A 16,161-nucleotide genomic window follows, 5' to 3' on the forward strand; every position below is an offset into this window, starting at 1 on the left:
TTTAGCATTGAAGCTATTGACGAGCTCATTGACTGAATCTCTGGACAGGCCAGGTGTTAAGGGGAAGACCTGGTTAAATATCTCACTACTGTATTCAGTTATACACCGTTTTGTGATCACTGCTGTTGATATATTTGTGTGGGCTGAAATTTTACTTTCAAAGAAAACACAGTAATGATCAGACAGGCCCACATCAGACACAGTAACCTTTGAAATGCTCAGGCCTTTGGAGATCAGTAGGTCAAGAGTGTGTCCTCTATTATGTGTGGCCTCTGTTACATGCTGAGTCAGCCCAAAGTTGCCCAGAGTGTTACTCAGGTCTTTAGTCCCTTTGTCCTGAGGGTTGTCCACATGGATGTTAAAATCCCCAGCAATAATTACAGTCTAAATCAACACAGATCACAGACAGCAGTTCACTGAGGTCATTTAAAAAGTCTGTGCAGTATTTGGGAGGCCTGTAAACATTAAGAAACACAACTTTGGATGGGGCCTTCAGCTGTAAAGCCACATATTCAAAAGACTGAAAACTTCCAGGAGATAGCTGCTTACATTGAAATGATTCATTAAATAAGACAGCGACCCCCCCCCCCCCCCCCCCTCACCCTGGCCTCACTGATAAAACTGTAGTTAGGAGGGGTCGTCTCGATGAGAACAGCTCCACTGTTACTTTGGTCCAACCAAGTTTCTGTTAAAAACATAAAATCAAGGCTGTGCTCAGTGATTAAATCATTAATTAAAAATGTTTTCCCAGCTAAAGATCTAACGTTTAATAAAGCCAACTTAAGTGTTTTAGAGGTATTATTTGCCCCCTCGTGTTTGGGAGCGGTCAATGTAACTTCAATTGCTCTGTTGAGGGCGGGGCTCAATGGCGAACCTTTGGTTGCTCTGGTGGGGGGTTTATGGGGGGCAAAAACGGATTGGACCGGGGGGTAGATCTGAGCCCAGCATTGACCCACTCCATCATCTCCTCAGTGAATTTCAGGTGTGGCGAGGAGGGAGAAAGGGAGGTGGAGGAGGGAGATGGCCTGTCAGGGGTTTGGGGGACAGGGGAAGGTCGTGGTCCCTGGTCCTGGTCGTTGGTGTTGTTGAGAGAGTTGGAGGCAAATAGGGACCCCTCTTCTTGCCTCTGATGTCTCTCCTTTCTGAAGCTTTTCCGGCGTGGGGGCAGATGAGGCTCCTCCTCAAGGTTTCTGCTGGGCTTTGTCTGTTCTTGGAGTACTGTTTGTTCCTCTTTATGAGATAACTCCTCGTTTATATGAGCCTTAGCACCAAGCACAGATGGATGACGTATGGAATAAAACAAGTTGGAGGTGAACGGTTTCACCCCTGACTTGTTAAAATTAAATCCATTTGCTTTAAACAGATGCCTGCGTTCCCAAAAAATATTAAAATTGTTGATAAAATGCACTGAGTGGTCAGTACATGCTGATATAAGCCATTTATTCAGTGCAAGGAACCTGCTGAATCTCTCGTCTCCTCCAGCAAACTTTTCCCACTTAGTTTTGCTGGTGACCTTAACTTCTTTGGCCTGTGGAGATAACGCTGTGTGGATTGTGATCAATAAACAGATTCTTGTAACCTCAGTGCAGTTTTGTACCTAAAACTTAATAATTTACAAATGTGCTACAAGTGAGTATTTATCCATTTGTATCACTGCAAAACAACAATAATTCAAATAGTTTGACATTTTTAAGTTAAAAATACATAGAAATTAAACAAAAACAGATAAATGTGGCCTTTATTGCACATTAATCTTGAAATTTAGAAACGTTACAAAAAGTTAAAGAAAATACATTTGACTTTTTTTTCTGGTTTTACATGCAGCGTCACATATTTTAATACAAGAAGCACTCCAAGAGCGCAAACCTCCACCAAGCTTACTCACTCTTGGGAAGTATTCACTGTGAAGGGAATAGCATTGTACTTGGTACATTATGTAGAAGTGGATGATAGATAACAGGTGTTTGTGAGGATTAAACTCCATAACATTATTCTCCAATATATTTCTCTTTCTCTTGACAATGCTTTTTCGGTCAAACTGGCAAAAACGTCGATGTCAAATGTAAAAGTGAGATGACATGATATGTTGATGCAAACAAGAATGTGATATATGAAATTCCCATATACAAGTATAATTTCTTACAGTTCTTATGGTTTTACCTTATATGACCTTGAAGAAGAGGTCAGAGTTAATAATCAGATATTTAGAATTCCCGTATGTCATTCCCCATATAAATGAATGTTTTCAATACAAACAACTGCAGTAAGAAGCATAGTTTTAAAAAGGATTCACTTTTACCTTCAGATCAGATCAGCTCAGAGGTCAAATATCACATGATATTTGAAATCCTTACACAGTACTTTCTATCTGTTGACAACACACAACACACTTGTAAGAATCAGTTTCTAAGTTATGAGCCTTTTTGTCAATTTGTGATCATTAAATTATTCAGTTGACCTTGAACACCTTGGTGGATGTCTGGCAAATGTCGATATATTAGCATTAACATGATCCCACTCCACACCTACACCTAAACTACACCTACACTGTTGTATCAGAATGAACTCTTTTCGAGCTATTGTGTTTGCAGACACAATGGCATGGATGCAAACACCTCCAAAAACAAGCCTTCTTGGTGAAGGTAATGATTTTTTTTTTTTTGTATTACTATGATGAGATTAACCAGTAAATCCAGAACGCCAGGAATAGGTTAACAGTTGCCCAAACCACTGCTGCATTTTCTTCTTGCCAGCACTGAGGACACATCCATTGCCTTTGAAATAGTTAGTTGGCACCTCCTGGGAGCCTGGGTTGAGATGGGAAGCCTCATTTTCTGACTGAGGAGCAAGTTTGATTAAAAGTGAAAAAGAACACGTAGCATGACTTCACACATTGTACGTGTTTAATAAAACTGGCACAGCGTTCGTTCAGATGTCAGCGCTAATCCTGTTGGCATGCTATAGCTTATTTTTGATGCGACTGCTGCTCTTCCAGAGCATTTTGGTTGGAGCTTGTGATCTTGAAATTTTATTCTCATGCTGCAGATGTGCCAACACGAATAGACTTCTGACAGAAACTTTTTGGCTCGGTGGCTGGCATGAAATAAGGAAACCTTACACTGAACCAAGTGCCGTGCACTGAACAGTCCGGAATAAATATACATACCTTTCGAGGATGGCACCTGCTGCTTCAGACACATGTTTAATTCAGCGTGTGCAGAGTGGGAGTGCTGTTCTGGTTCAGGTTCAGCTGAGATTTATAAGTAATAAAAACTTTAGTTATGCCTCAGTTTACTTTGTGCTTATGTGCATTTTATCTTTTCTTCTGACAGTTATGTCTTAGTCAGTCACTAAACGCAGCAGAATATTTGAAGTTGTGAGGGATGTTCAGTTTGAACTTTCTCTGTGTGTTTTTTTTTCTCGCTGTTCTGGCTCATTGAACTCAAAACATTCAGAGTTCAGTGTAGTAGTTTAAATCTGAATGAAGCCCATCTTTCTGGTAAACTTGAAGCAGTGTTTACGCTGTGATCTATAAATAAGTCTTGTGGGCCTATTGTGCTCATTCATGCGAGGATTTTGTAAAGACTTTAGGTGTCCCACTCCTGTTTTTCTGTTCCGCAAAGATGCTCCCAAGTGCTGCTGTGAGCCTCAGATGGACCGTTTGGTAAAGTTGGCATCTGGACAGACTTTACAGCATTATTTTTATTGTGTGACCTGCATAATTAGAACAAAAAGCAGAATGAAATGGCTCTTAAACACATAAGCATAAAATCTAAGGAGTTATTGGGGTTTCTTTTTTATTAGCCTTTTATGCCTTTCCTTATTTTTCTGCCATGTGAGCATACACACTTGCCAGCCACTTTAGTTGCTTAGTTGCATATATCATATATCTATAAGCAGCCAATCACAAGCCAGCAACTCGGTACATTTATGCATGCAGACATGGTCATGATGACCCTGAATGTGGCCTGGTTGTTGGTGCCAGACAGCCTGGACTGAGCGTTTAGGAAAATTCTGTGATTTTCACACACAACCATCTCTGACCCAAAAAAGGTGCCTTTCTTATCAGCTGAGAACAGGAAGGTGAGGGTTTAATTACACAGACTCACCAAAGTTAAACAACAGAAGATTGTAGAACAGAAAGCTCTACAAATTGTCCCCTTGACTGCACCAAAAGAGTTGAGAGAAGTATCTGTTTTGTAAAGTGGAACAGAGAAATTGCTAATATGAGCACAGTCTATCTAGCAGCTGTGAGTGAATGTTAGCGCAGTCCTCATCCTCACAAGCAGTGCAACTTTGTTTACTAGCTGGTTCTGTCACAGGCACAAATTCACACATTATCAACCGCCACTGGATGAATATGTTCTTGTCCAGCTGAGTGTGGCTGCTTACTTTTTCCAATTTGTTCAGCTGCCAAAAAAGAAATATGTGCTTTTTCTAAAGTTGCTTTCCTGAGCTTGTATTCTTCAACGTTTCACGGTTCAAGGTCTTTAAGCTCCAGGTGCTTTGTGATGAAAAGCAGCTTTAGCTTAGCTGGATTCATGACTTCAGGTGACAGGTGACACATTTTTGTTTTCTGTTGCTGTTCTCAGTTAAACCAAAGTTGAGATGACTTTGATTAGTTTAGTTGATTTGGGCTTAGCCCCACTTGTAGTAAAGTAAAGTAGTAAAAATGCATCTGTTGTCACTAGCTAGGTAGGCTAACGGCTGGAATGTGTATCAGGTGCGTCCTGAGGAAAGGGATCAAAGTGAGTGATGGACAACAGATTTATGTGATTTATGTGATATGTCACAGTCATATGAGGTTTTATTGGCCCAAATGTTGAATGAGCGTCTTTATTTTATGGCATAGTCGGTCACATGTAGTTACAGACGTTTTTAATGATATGCCTAACATTTTTTTTAGTTTATCATCAGGTCATACCTGTTTCAGGTGTATTTTAATGAATTTAAAGGCATTTTACTTCATAATGTAAAATGGTTTTTTTGGTTCCTTTCTATTGTTTGCTATATTGAAATAAAAGAAGTGCAGAATGACATCTGGCCTGCGTGCATCAAAGCTTTTTTCTACTGTTTGTACTCCAGCTCGAGTTGACCTGCTGTCTTACTTTTATCAGTGCCATCACAGTTATTTTTTTCTCTAATAATTAGTCAGTGAAATGAGATCAGGTGGATTTCCGTTCTGCCCTGGAAGAGGTCAAAGCAAGCAGACAGTCAGCGTCTTCTTCAGCCTGAGGCTGCAACTCACTGCATTAGTCAGCAAATCTGGCGGTTTGTGTTTGGATAGCGGCCTGGATTGTTTCTGTGCTGAGGGGAAAAACCACATGCAAGCTGAGCGGCCACTTTGCTATTCGCAAAGTGGCCGCTCAGCTTGCATGTGGCCGCTCAGCTTGCATGTGGCCGAATGAGTTGCTGGTGTTTCTTGAATACTGAGTGTTCAATTTGGCGTGGACATGAAAATGAAGAGGTTCAAATGTGATAGCAGCCCTCAGGACATCATTCAGAAAGTAACATGATCAAATATTCAGGAACACAGTCAGCAAGTTCAGTGATCATTCAAAAGCAAATGAGATTGCTGGCATCCTGCAGGTTGACCTCACTGATGCCTCATTTGCAGCCCTCATCGCCCTTTGGCGAAGTTTGTAGCTTAAAGCAGTAGCCGGTTCACTCCATCTCAAACCGTAATCTAGATCCTTATTTATTTTACACTTGTGTACCCTGAACTCTGTTGTAGCTACACCCATTAGGCTTAGCTTAGCAAAAAGCCTGGAAAGCAAAGAGCATAATTCTGCATTGCTATGCTGCACCACTGTTTAACATGTTTGATCCATACAAATCGAAAAGTGTAACGGGGTCATGTGGGGATTTGTGCGTGGCTACTTTTTAGTAGCAGTTTAGTGCCACAGCTGGAGAATGAAACCTATGAAACATGTTAATTAGCTAGCTTTTGAGGCGCTAGTAGGTTGATTTTTTATTTATTTATTTATTTATTTATTTATTTATTATCTTTGGCAGAATGAGGATAAGCTAAGCTAACTGTGTGTTGGCTGTTTTATTCTCTGCTCTTTGTTTTTTGCGGCATACCGACTCATTTCTGCCTTTTGGGGTTAATTAAGTCTTTGGTTAAACTTGCTTAAGAATTTTGATTTAACATAAAGTAAAGAAGGCTGCTGGTTGTTTAAAAAAGGTAAAACCAACTTGTTTACGTTGTCTGTTTGAAGCACTGTAAAACATGTGTGGGAACATCTTTGCCTTGTTTGATGCTAAACCCTTAGTCACTGTGTAGTTTCACTTGGATTTGATCTAATGGTCTCATCCTGTGAAGGAACTAAAACCATTTACATGTGAGTAAATAGATAACATATAAATCTGGGATGATTTACTAATCATTAACTCATTAGTCAATAAATTTCAGTTTTGAAATGGTTATTTATTAAGGCAAAGGCTGATTAGGTTCCAGTGCTTGCACCTGGGCATTTTCACTGCAATGTATCCTTAAGCCACTTAACACTGATCTATGAATTATTCAAGCATAAAAAAGGCAGATGGACGAGTGTTGTGTTTACACTAAGACAGTTTAGCAAAAACACTGAAATGCAGTTGGGCTGCATTTCAGTGTCTTGAACCCTTAATAAAGTCCCCTGTCTGCAGCCGTGACTCTGTCTCACTTCATGCCGATAATAAGTGCTTGTTAACCATTGGTAGATGTGGACACTTGAAGGCTTTCTTATAGCTGTGTATTGATCGGCACCTGAACTCATGCACTAGTTTGTTAGTCGAGTCAGGAGCATATGGGTTTTAATTTTTTTTAATTAGTTTTTGTTCTGTGTGTGTTTTTCTGTAGCCTCTGATGCCAAGGAGCAGCAGTTTTGGATCAGCCAGCTCCAAGCATGTGCCAGACGTCACTCTGACAGCAGTGCCAAGGTAAAACACACACACACACACAGACACAGAAACATGTTATAAACATGACCCTGGTCTAAGCTCTTGGTGTCTGTTGCTGAGGAAGATAAGTCAGCAGAGAACCTTGACATTTCCCTCGAGATTAATGTTCTGTTGTGTGTCTGTTTATAAAGGCCTGAAATAGAATACTGTTGCAAACTCATACTGGGTTCAGTACAAAGTTTTTTTTGTTGTTTTTGTTTATTTGTTTTTGACAGGAGTAGGATTTTCCTCAGGTGGAAAACTCTGTGCAGCGTACCTAAAGGAATTCCTGCCCTCTTTCTTTTTATTCTGCTTTTAAGCGGCTGGCTTTGAGTAAATGGAAAAGTGACAGATTTCTTCCTGTCATTTTAAGTTTCAATTGGTCTCTTAATTAACGACCCATCACAAGATACAGTCTAGATCATAATACTCCTGATCTTATTTAGTCGTGAACTGGATTAATTTGTCCCAGATTTGGCTGTTTGCGAGCTTCCTTAACTTCTCAGTTGATTTTAATTGACAACAAAATCTTTCTTTCAGCACTTCGCGCGCTACAATAACCTGTGACTTGCTATGGATTGTGAGCCAGATGAGCTACTACTGTTTTTATTATTTCTTCCTGTCATTGATTCGTAGTCATAGTGCACTAAAATATCATTTTTTCCGCTTCTTTAAAAACAAAAAACAAGTGACTTCAAAGAGTTATTGGGTTATAGCTTCCCAAAGCGTTTGTGTTATAGCAGGATAAACAACAATGAACTCCGGCTGCATCCTGAATTTCAAAGTGAGTGTAGTACATTGGCTCTTGTACTTATTTGACAATGATCTTGGATGGTGATGAAACAAACTGAAATGGATGACATGAAAGTAATAGTGCTGAATAGTTTTAACCTCGACACACTGCGCGTGGCATCTTCTTTCGGGTGATTTACAGAGGTTTGTTACATTTTCCGATTCTTCTCTGCACTCGCCCTATGAATGCTCATCACAGTGAGCATATCTGCAGTCGGAAGACTTTATTAAATGGCATCCAGATAAATGCCACATCTCTGCCGACAACAAGTACTGTTACGTTTCCAGATGAACTATGTGCCTCTGACTTTGTGAGCGACTCATTCTAAAAGGAAACAAATAATATGAAAAAGAAAGTGAACGAGACATACAGAAATGTGTTAATGTACGCAAGAAATAAAATGAAAACGGCAACAAAAGTGAGGCTGACACCCTTTGCCCAACTCATCTCATCTGTCTTGTGAAGCTTTGCCTGCTGATTAATCTGACAATATTTTTAGTCCTTCCTTTGATTTAGTGATTTAGGGAAATATCGTGTAGTAGAGCGCTCCTGCTGCTTTAATAAAGGATGCATGTGCAGCTAAGAGTCCCTGGCGTCACTGTCCTCTTCTTATCTCTGTATGCTCACTCCAGATGGATTACTGAGTTGGGTGCATTATAACTACCTTCATCAAAAACTGTATTTTTTTTCCAAATATGGATTTCATGGAATAATGTTTGGGCCATTGCTTCTTTGGGGGTTTAGTGTGGTCGTCAAGGGATTAGTTCTATGTGTGTCGGTGTGTGTGTGCTGCCTGTATCTCTGTGGGGTGTATCCCCATTCGTCTGATCCAGTGGAGAATGAGGCTTGTTATAGAGCTCCTTGTGGAGCTCCACAGCCGGTGGTGACAGTGTGAAAATCAGCAGTGCATGAACAAGAGAAAAAATCCAAACTGTGTTATTTCTGCAAACTTTTGGTATTAAAGTTAGGTTTTTGCGTCAGATTGCAGTTACTCAGAATGTACTTCATCGTTTGTTTTTTGAGTAAAGTTTAGAGCTGATGCTATTAGCCACTTCATTATATGAACATCTGTACAAACTGTTAGTTTGGAGAAGCTTGTTTGAGGCTATCGCTATCTGGTACTGCAACGCTGGAATATGTAGAGTTCACAGCGTTTATCTTTTGAGTTATCTCTTTTGTGCCTCGTAAAATTGCAGCAGTAAGGTAACAACTTTTGCTCTGAGGGTGAGGTTTCTGATTTCTGGTTTGTTTTGGACTTTTTCCAAGTTTTACTCTTTGTTTTCCAAACAATTTGGGATCTTCCATGAAAGCTAAGGTCAAATGCAGTAATCTGCTAGATACCAAAGTATTCTGAGGTACTATCTTTGCGAATGATATCAACCCACAGGAAAGAACACCCACCAGTGATACACATTGCCAAGGGGTTGCTAAGTGGACTTCTGGGCTAATTTATATTCTTGAACATAGATAAAGCCTACAGGATAAAAAGAGAAACAAACTTTTAGATTTAGATTTTAATCACCATAATATTTTACTTGTAATGCAAAGATTTTTGAGTGTAGTGATTTTCCTGGCATCTTTTTCACTTTAGCTTCATGAATAGAAAAGAAATACTTGTGTATGTATTCACTATGTTTGCATACTAAATCTGCAGAACTTTAAAGATGACTTTAAGATGAAATCTGTATTTTTATACATTTTTTTTCTACTGTTCTTCGCTCTTTGGAAGCAGCTGCTTTTTTCAAATAGGTTTTCTTCTTTTTTACTTAGTTTATGCTTTTTGTTTCAGGTGAGGAAGCTAAAGGGCTCAGATGAACACTTGAGTGTGGAAAGAGCAGGAGGAGGCCAGGAGCTGCTGGTGAGTAAATGACAGACAAATATTGCACACACACACACACACACACACACACACACACACACACACACACACACACACACACACACACACACACACACACACACACACACACAGGTTCACCTTCAAATGTTAAACCATGAGAGCGAAAACTTCTGTTGTTCCTTGAGCGTAGATATCAGTCCGCTGCATATAGCTCCTTACAAAATCCAGATTTTGTGCGTCTTTTTCAACAATTAAATAGTTTACAGCCTCATTATGTTGCCTGTTTGCCAACTTGCTTATTCAACATGTAGCTCTTCAACACATCAAACCGTTGCACAGCTGGAGCGGGGGGGGGTTCCAATTACTCTGCTCGGCCATAATGAGAAAAGCAATCAAAAGATGGGAGAAAATTGGATAAGTAAGGAAAAAATGGAAAGGCAATGCGCTCTATCAGTCTTTTCCCTTCTGGCCTGTGGAGCTGAGTAGCAGTTTTGTTCCCGTTCAGTGACTGCGGGGCATTTCCACGGCAGCAGCTGTTATTACTGTACGCAGTGCTGTGGTCTAATCCGTCCCTGAGCCTCGCTGTCTGCCTCACAGATCGTTATCGCAGCCACTCCGTTGATGAGGCAGCTGGCGGTGGAGGCGCAGCCACATCTCCGATAACTCACCTCTGTGACACAAAAAGTGTGTCGGGAAAGATTTATTACAAACAGAGGCGAATGATTTCGTTTCCTTGTGAGTTTTTATGGAAAAAGATGTTGATCCATTAAAGGTGCAGTCAAAAATGGCTTTTATTTTGAAGTAGAGCAAGAATATGCTTGTGTGCCATGCTTCTAATCAGTAGGAGGTAAGTGCAGATATCCTTTGGGCTCGACAAAACAGTGTGAATTAATGACAGTTTGTACGGCATGTTTGTGATGATATGCCACTTTATTGCCCAACGTGGTGCTGTGCGTTATGCGCAGATATTTCTGCCTTGATCTTGTCTGTCTGAAAGGTTGTTCTAGATTTCTTCAGTTGCAACTTTGGAAACCTAAGCTGTGGCTTCATGTCCATTTTAGCCCTCAGTCAGAGACTGGACACAGAACCCCTGAAATCAGTCTGTAGGGGAAAATTGTGTAATTTTGGAGCAGTGGGGAAGTGGTTGCTGGAGGTTGCTGATAGTCTCTAGTTGATATTAGTAACAAAAAATATATGCTGCAGCACTGAAAACCACCTTGAGATTGCTTTGGTTGTTAGCAGATTGCCATCATTTCCTGTAGTTTGCCTGTAAGACACTGACTTGTCAGCAAAAATAGCAATCCGTCAATTAATATTATTCTGATACATCGTTAGGGCCCACCTCCCACCTCCCATCCCCCTTTTCCTTTTGTGTGTGTGTGTGTGTGTGTGTGTGTGTGTGCATTTGTAAAGCTATACCTGTAATCTCCATAATACCAAAACCCCTGAAAAGCCAGCAAAGTGCACCATGATGAGAGCCAGAAACCAATATTGAACTAAGGTGCGTACACAAGCATAGAAGGCAGCCAGCAGTGTGGTAATTGTGCTATGAGAACAACTCTATCCCCATCAAAAACACCCCAATCTTCACAGTTCAAACATATAACAAAAAGTGTTGATGAGGTGACAAGAACTTAAAAGTCCAGAAACCCCACAACCAATAGCAAAGACCAACAAGCTGAGAACACCAGCGTTCTGTGAGAGAACCATGCAGGAAAGTCTGAACACACGGTATAAGTCAACCAATACTGCAGAAGCCAAAAGGCAGAAAGCGATCCGAAGGCCAAGTGGGACAGCAGCTACCCCAACCCAGGGGCTGCCGCACAGCTCCAACAGTGCATGACGACCAATCCCACAAGGCGTCCACTCCAGGCTGACAGCTCCTGCACCCCTACCAGTCCTTGAAATGAGAGGCACCCACCACACCCTAAAGAGCCAGGCACAGGGACAAGGCAACGTGTCTGCAGGGAGGCCCCAGGGAATGCACCTCACAGGCCAACACAACGTGGGGAAGAGAAGGGAAGGGAGCCACAGAGCCAAGTCAGAAACCCAGTAGTACCCGGCAGCCCCCGCCCTCCTTCCGGTCCAACTGCTCCACATATCCAGTGCCACTCCCAGCCTGCCCGGAGCCAAGAGAAAATGCAGCAGAAAGGCATTTACTTTTAACTACATGTAAATTTATTCTGAGGCTGTCACAGCCATCACCTCTCTGCCCCTCGATGTCAGCATTATAAACGCATACAAGCAGTTCAGTGTGAAGTACATTCGCTCAGCAGGAAAATACATGTAATCTTCAACCCTAGCTAACCTTTATTATTGTCTGTATTTCTTATTTTAATGATAAAAATATTATTTTGTTTCCTGTTTTGTTTGATTAAACTGTATTTACACCCAGAGCCATCCCCGATATCCTCCGAAACTCACTATTCGACCACTGAGACATGTAAACCTTTTGCCACTGTTAAAAGATTAAACCTTCTATTTCGGTATGGCTTTGTAGAAAACTTGATGGTTATTATTTACGGAGGCATGTGCATTCACATTGCTCTATATTCCAAGCTAATAACATTTTAAAATGTGATATTTAATCAGTTTTCCTTCCATCATGCTTTAGTCTTGCGCTGTAACTAATAATCATCAGTCTTATGTGTGTCATCACCACCATTCATCAACTGGACTGATCGCAACAGAGTTTACTGCTAGAAAGCGTGTCCTTCATTTCCTATAAACACATTTACACATCTTTATCAATAAATGGATATCTATCCCAGTCACAAACACGCCTATGAGCATGAGGCCGGTAAAGAGAGACTGCATTGTTAGACATGATGAGGTCTAAAGGTTAAAAAAAATGAAGCATGCTAATGTTGTGCTACTTTGTTTGTGTGCTGTAAAAGGGAGTGATGAGGGGGCAGTAGAACTGAACCAAGTGATGTAACTAGGCTGTTTTTCCTTTGTGTGTGTGGGTTTTTTTGTTTTTTTTTTGGCCTGCAGAATTACTCAAAGATTTATGGACAGATCTCAATGGAAATTTAAACTTTGAACTTACAAAATTTTGTGGCGGGGCGCTTAACCATTTCATTTTGTGCCATATATAATACATAAAGATCATTTAAAAGTGAGGTTTTGCTGTTAAAATGTGTTTCCTGTTTTAACCTGCTTTGTTGATAATCTAGTGAAAGTGCAGAATAAATACATCATCTTTCTCTGTGCAGCCACGTTGTTTGCATCACATACAGCTTCCAGTCTAAGAAAGCCCCATGTTCAACAAAGCACTAACTCTTAAATGAATGAATAGACACTTATATCTCTTCGCCTGAGGATCTTCCCATCATTTCCCACAGGACAAGTTGACCTTGTTTATTGCAGTGCGGCCAAAATATCAGAGGTCGCATCTGTTGGAGTCAGCAAACAGGGTTCCCCTTTCCAGCCACAGCTGAGTCCTGCAGGTAGCCGGCTCCAGCATTCTGTTGTGATAGTCTAAATTCACGTGACATGGCTTCAGAGTTTCTCTGTAAAAGCCTTTGAAGTTATCAAGCTGATTAGCAGTCTGATAAATTGGCCAGTGACCTTATTATTTCTTTTGTTGTGAAGCTGGAAAGGTGCAAACACCCCTCCTGAGGGCACAAGAAGGCAACATATGCCCTGTGAGTTAGACTGATACAGCTGTTTCTGCTCGATTAAGCCTTTGAATAGACTTTGATCAATTCACACTTGAAAGTTTTTCATAGTGGACACCCACCTCGTCAAAGTAATGGGCCATATCTGTTAACAAGTCAGTCAGAAGTTTCTTCACTCCTACATACTCTCTGGTGTATAGTAAGTTATATTGTTGCAAATGAAAGCATTTAAGAACCACAGCAGTTAAAGAGCGTTGTTTTCCAGTGTGTAAAGGGCACCAACTCTCTGTTAGCTCAATGACTGCAATTTCATTTTAATTCAGTTTCACTTATATAAGGCCAAATTACAGCAGCCTTCACCTCATAGTGCTTTATTGTTGGGTAAAAACCCTAAAAAGGTGGAGAGAAAACTGTATGAGCAAGTATTTAACCACAGAGAGAACTAAAAACTCTGGTATTACCATCAGCACCAAATCTGTGTGCTGGGAGCTTCATGGCTTCGGTTTTGGTGGCCTAACAGCTGCAGGTGTAATGTGTCTGTGGCCCAGTACTTTTTTTCCATTTTAGTGTCTCAGTATTGAGCTATTTTCAGACACTCTAACCAAGTTTATTGCTGAATAGCAAGTTGTTTGTAATAAGTGTCTTTCCCTGTGGTGCTGACTTTCCTGTCTACTCCTGATGCCTCGCAGAGGGCCAGGTTTGCCCACGCAAGTGTTGTTGTAAAGATAGGACTTCTGTACCGCAGGGTTAGACTAACAGGAAGTGTACCGAGGCCACCTTCTTTGAACGAGCCCTGTCCCCCAGTAAGACCTGTAAGACCTCTGCTTTTCTCTTTAAGTGAAGTTAGTAAAGTATAATCACATTAACTTTGCAATTGCCGAGTTATTTATTTATTTAACTTAACGATTTCAGCAGTTAATTTTAGATAGAAGTGAAATGGTAAGAGAGGAATGCACTTAACTAAAAGAGCTCTAATTATGTAAATACACGTCTGTCCTCCTTCCTTCCAGCTCTGGCCCTCCTTTTTCTTTACAGCTTTCTTATTTTTTCTGTTGCAGTTTATTAAAGTGCTTTGGGGCTCTGTGCCAGTTTTTGGAGTACAAAACCTCAGCGTGTCTATCTGTTCACACTCCCGAAACACTGTCTTTTCCTCATACTCATAGCTCGTGGCTTAGCCGCGCACAATACAACAATGTACTCTCCCGTAAGCTGATTATCTTCTGTTAGAACTGCTTCACAAGTACCGACCTTCAGTACCTCCCTCTGCTTAGACTTTGGTGATGCATCTAATCAGAAGGAAAATATTCTTAACTTGTGAGCAGTTTTATTATCTGAAAAGAAGAGGGAGTGACCCCTGATTATTTGTGTGGTATGTAACAACGGCAGGTTCGTGATGGGTTTGATCCTCTCGGTTACTGCAGAGTGAGCAGCATCTCTGACCAAAAACGGGAAGGCCATTTGTTTCCCTCTCATTGTGTGGTGCTCTGGGGTGGAAGTTGTTTATTTGATCCATTTTATTTTCACCGCTGCTGTGACCAGACCTCTGTGGTCTTCTGGGGGATAAATCTGCGCTGGCTCTCTGCTGCAGTATACTAATGGAGAGCAGGGGCAGGAGAGAGAGATACTGGTCTGACATCGCTGCCTGTGTGAGCATGGAGGTCAGCGAAGTGAGGAGACAAGAGTCACAGAGGGGGAAGCAAAGGAGGCATCAAAATGAAAGATGTGATGTGACTTAAGCTTTGCCGCAGAGGGAAACAAAACAACAAAAAGGCTGATTCTATCTTTTGATAAAACTCAGCTGAGGCACCCACCGCCTATCAATTCACATGCTTGTATGAGAAAAAATGTTTTTAGGTAACAGTTTTACTGGGGAACAACAAGATGCATGACACATCACACTGTGTCAACATTTATTTAACACAAACTAATCCAAAATGCAATGACTCCATGATTCAGTTGTTGGCAGAGCCACCTTTAAGCTGTTTTGGATTTTATCAGTATCTCACATTGTTATGGACGAAAGTTCGTTGAGGTTTGCAGGCATCCGTCTATGCACAGCTCTCTTTAGGTCCCACCGCAGTTGATTGGATTAAGCACTTGACTTTGATTGATGTCCAAACCGCCATCATTTAATCTGGAAGTTTTCTGGCTTCCTCTTTGGACACATTTGTTTCATTTTCTTCAGTTGGACTCTCTCCTGCAGGGTTTTCCCTTGCAATTGATTTATTAACGTACACATGGTGGTTAGAACAGAACGGGAGGCTGGCACATATCCCATAAATCCAATGGTAAATTAGTGTTTTCACATATTGGTAAATAGGGGCTATGACCACTTTCAGGCCAGATTTACCTGCCAGACTGATGGCCTCATATTTGACTGTAAAATACTTTGGTATGTTTCCAAGTTTTCTCTTTGACCGCAAGGTGTTCAGGTCCTGTGGCTGCAAAACAGGCCCCAACCACTGCCTGACAGTTGGTATGCTGTGCTTGTTTTTTGCTGTGCAAATGTGAGCAAATATCTCCACTTTGGTCTCATCTGTCTTAAGGAGAGTCTTGGCTTTTTTGGCTTTGCTGTCATGCTCATTTTAGAGAGAAAACGGTTGCTGTTTTTCCAAATAGTTCTGCCATGAACGTTTAACATACTGCGGCCTGTAGAGTCTCATCAGTTAGTTAAGTGCAGTTGATTAGCAGCGCCCGGCTGCTACTTACTCTCTTAGTTCCTAAGAAAGCAGTAAGGGTGTACTTCACACACTGCTCCTGCTACTATATTTTACAAATAAATAATATGCTTTAATACGTCATGTGTTATTGTTCATATGAGCTTGTATTTACCTAACTTCAAGACCAGTTTAGGACCAGTTCATTTTTCTTCCATTATGTCCTGATATGTAATATCTTAAATTGAAAGAGGTTGTACTTTTTTTGCCACATGACTGTAGCACAAATCATTGTACGATTGTGTGTCACTGGATGAAAGTGGCGTG

General features: G+C 40.9%; 1 protein-coding gene across 1 annotated transcript in view; it reads left to right on the plus strand.

Moving 5' to 3' along the window:
* osbpl10a (oxysterol binding protein-like 10a) overlaps positions 1-16,161 on the plus strand; it is a 97,293-nt gene that overhangs the window by 29,811 nt on the left and 51,321 nt on the right. The window contains exons 3-4 of the mRNA XM_086280778.1: positions 6,845-6,924; positions 9,507-9,575. Of these exons, the coding sequence (XP_086136904.1) occupies positions 6,845-6,924; positions 9,507-9,575 (149 nt within the window). The remainder of the gene's footprint in view (positions 1-6,844; positions 6,925-9,506; positions 9,576-16,161) is intronic.

This window comes from Aulonocara sp. 'chitande type north' Nkhata Bay, linkage group LG22, assembly GCF_057382095.1.
Source record: "Aulonocara sp. 'chitande type north' Nkhata Bay isolate Kocher_YH1m ecotype deep benthic linkage group LG22, A_spYH_male_GT1.1, whole genome shotgun sequence".
In the NCBI taxonomy this organism is placed as follows: domain Eukaryota; kingdom Metazoa; phylum Chordata; class Actinopteri; order Cichliformes; family Cichlidae; genus Aulonocara; species Aulonocara sp. 'chitande type north' Nkhata Bay.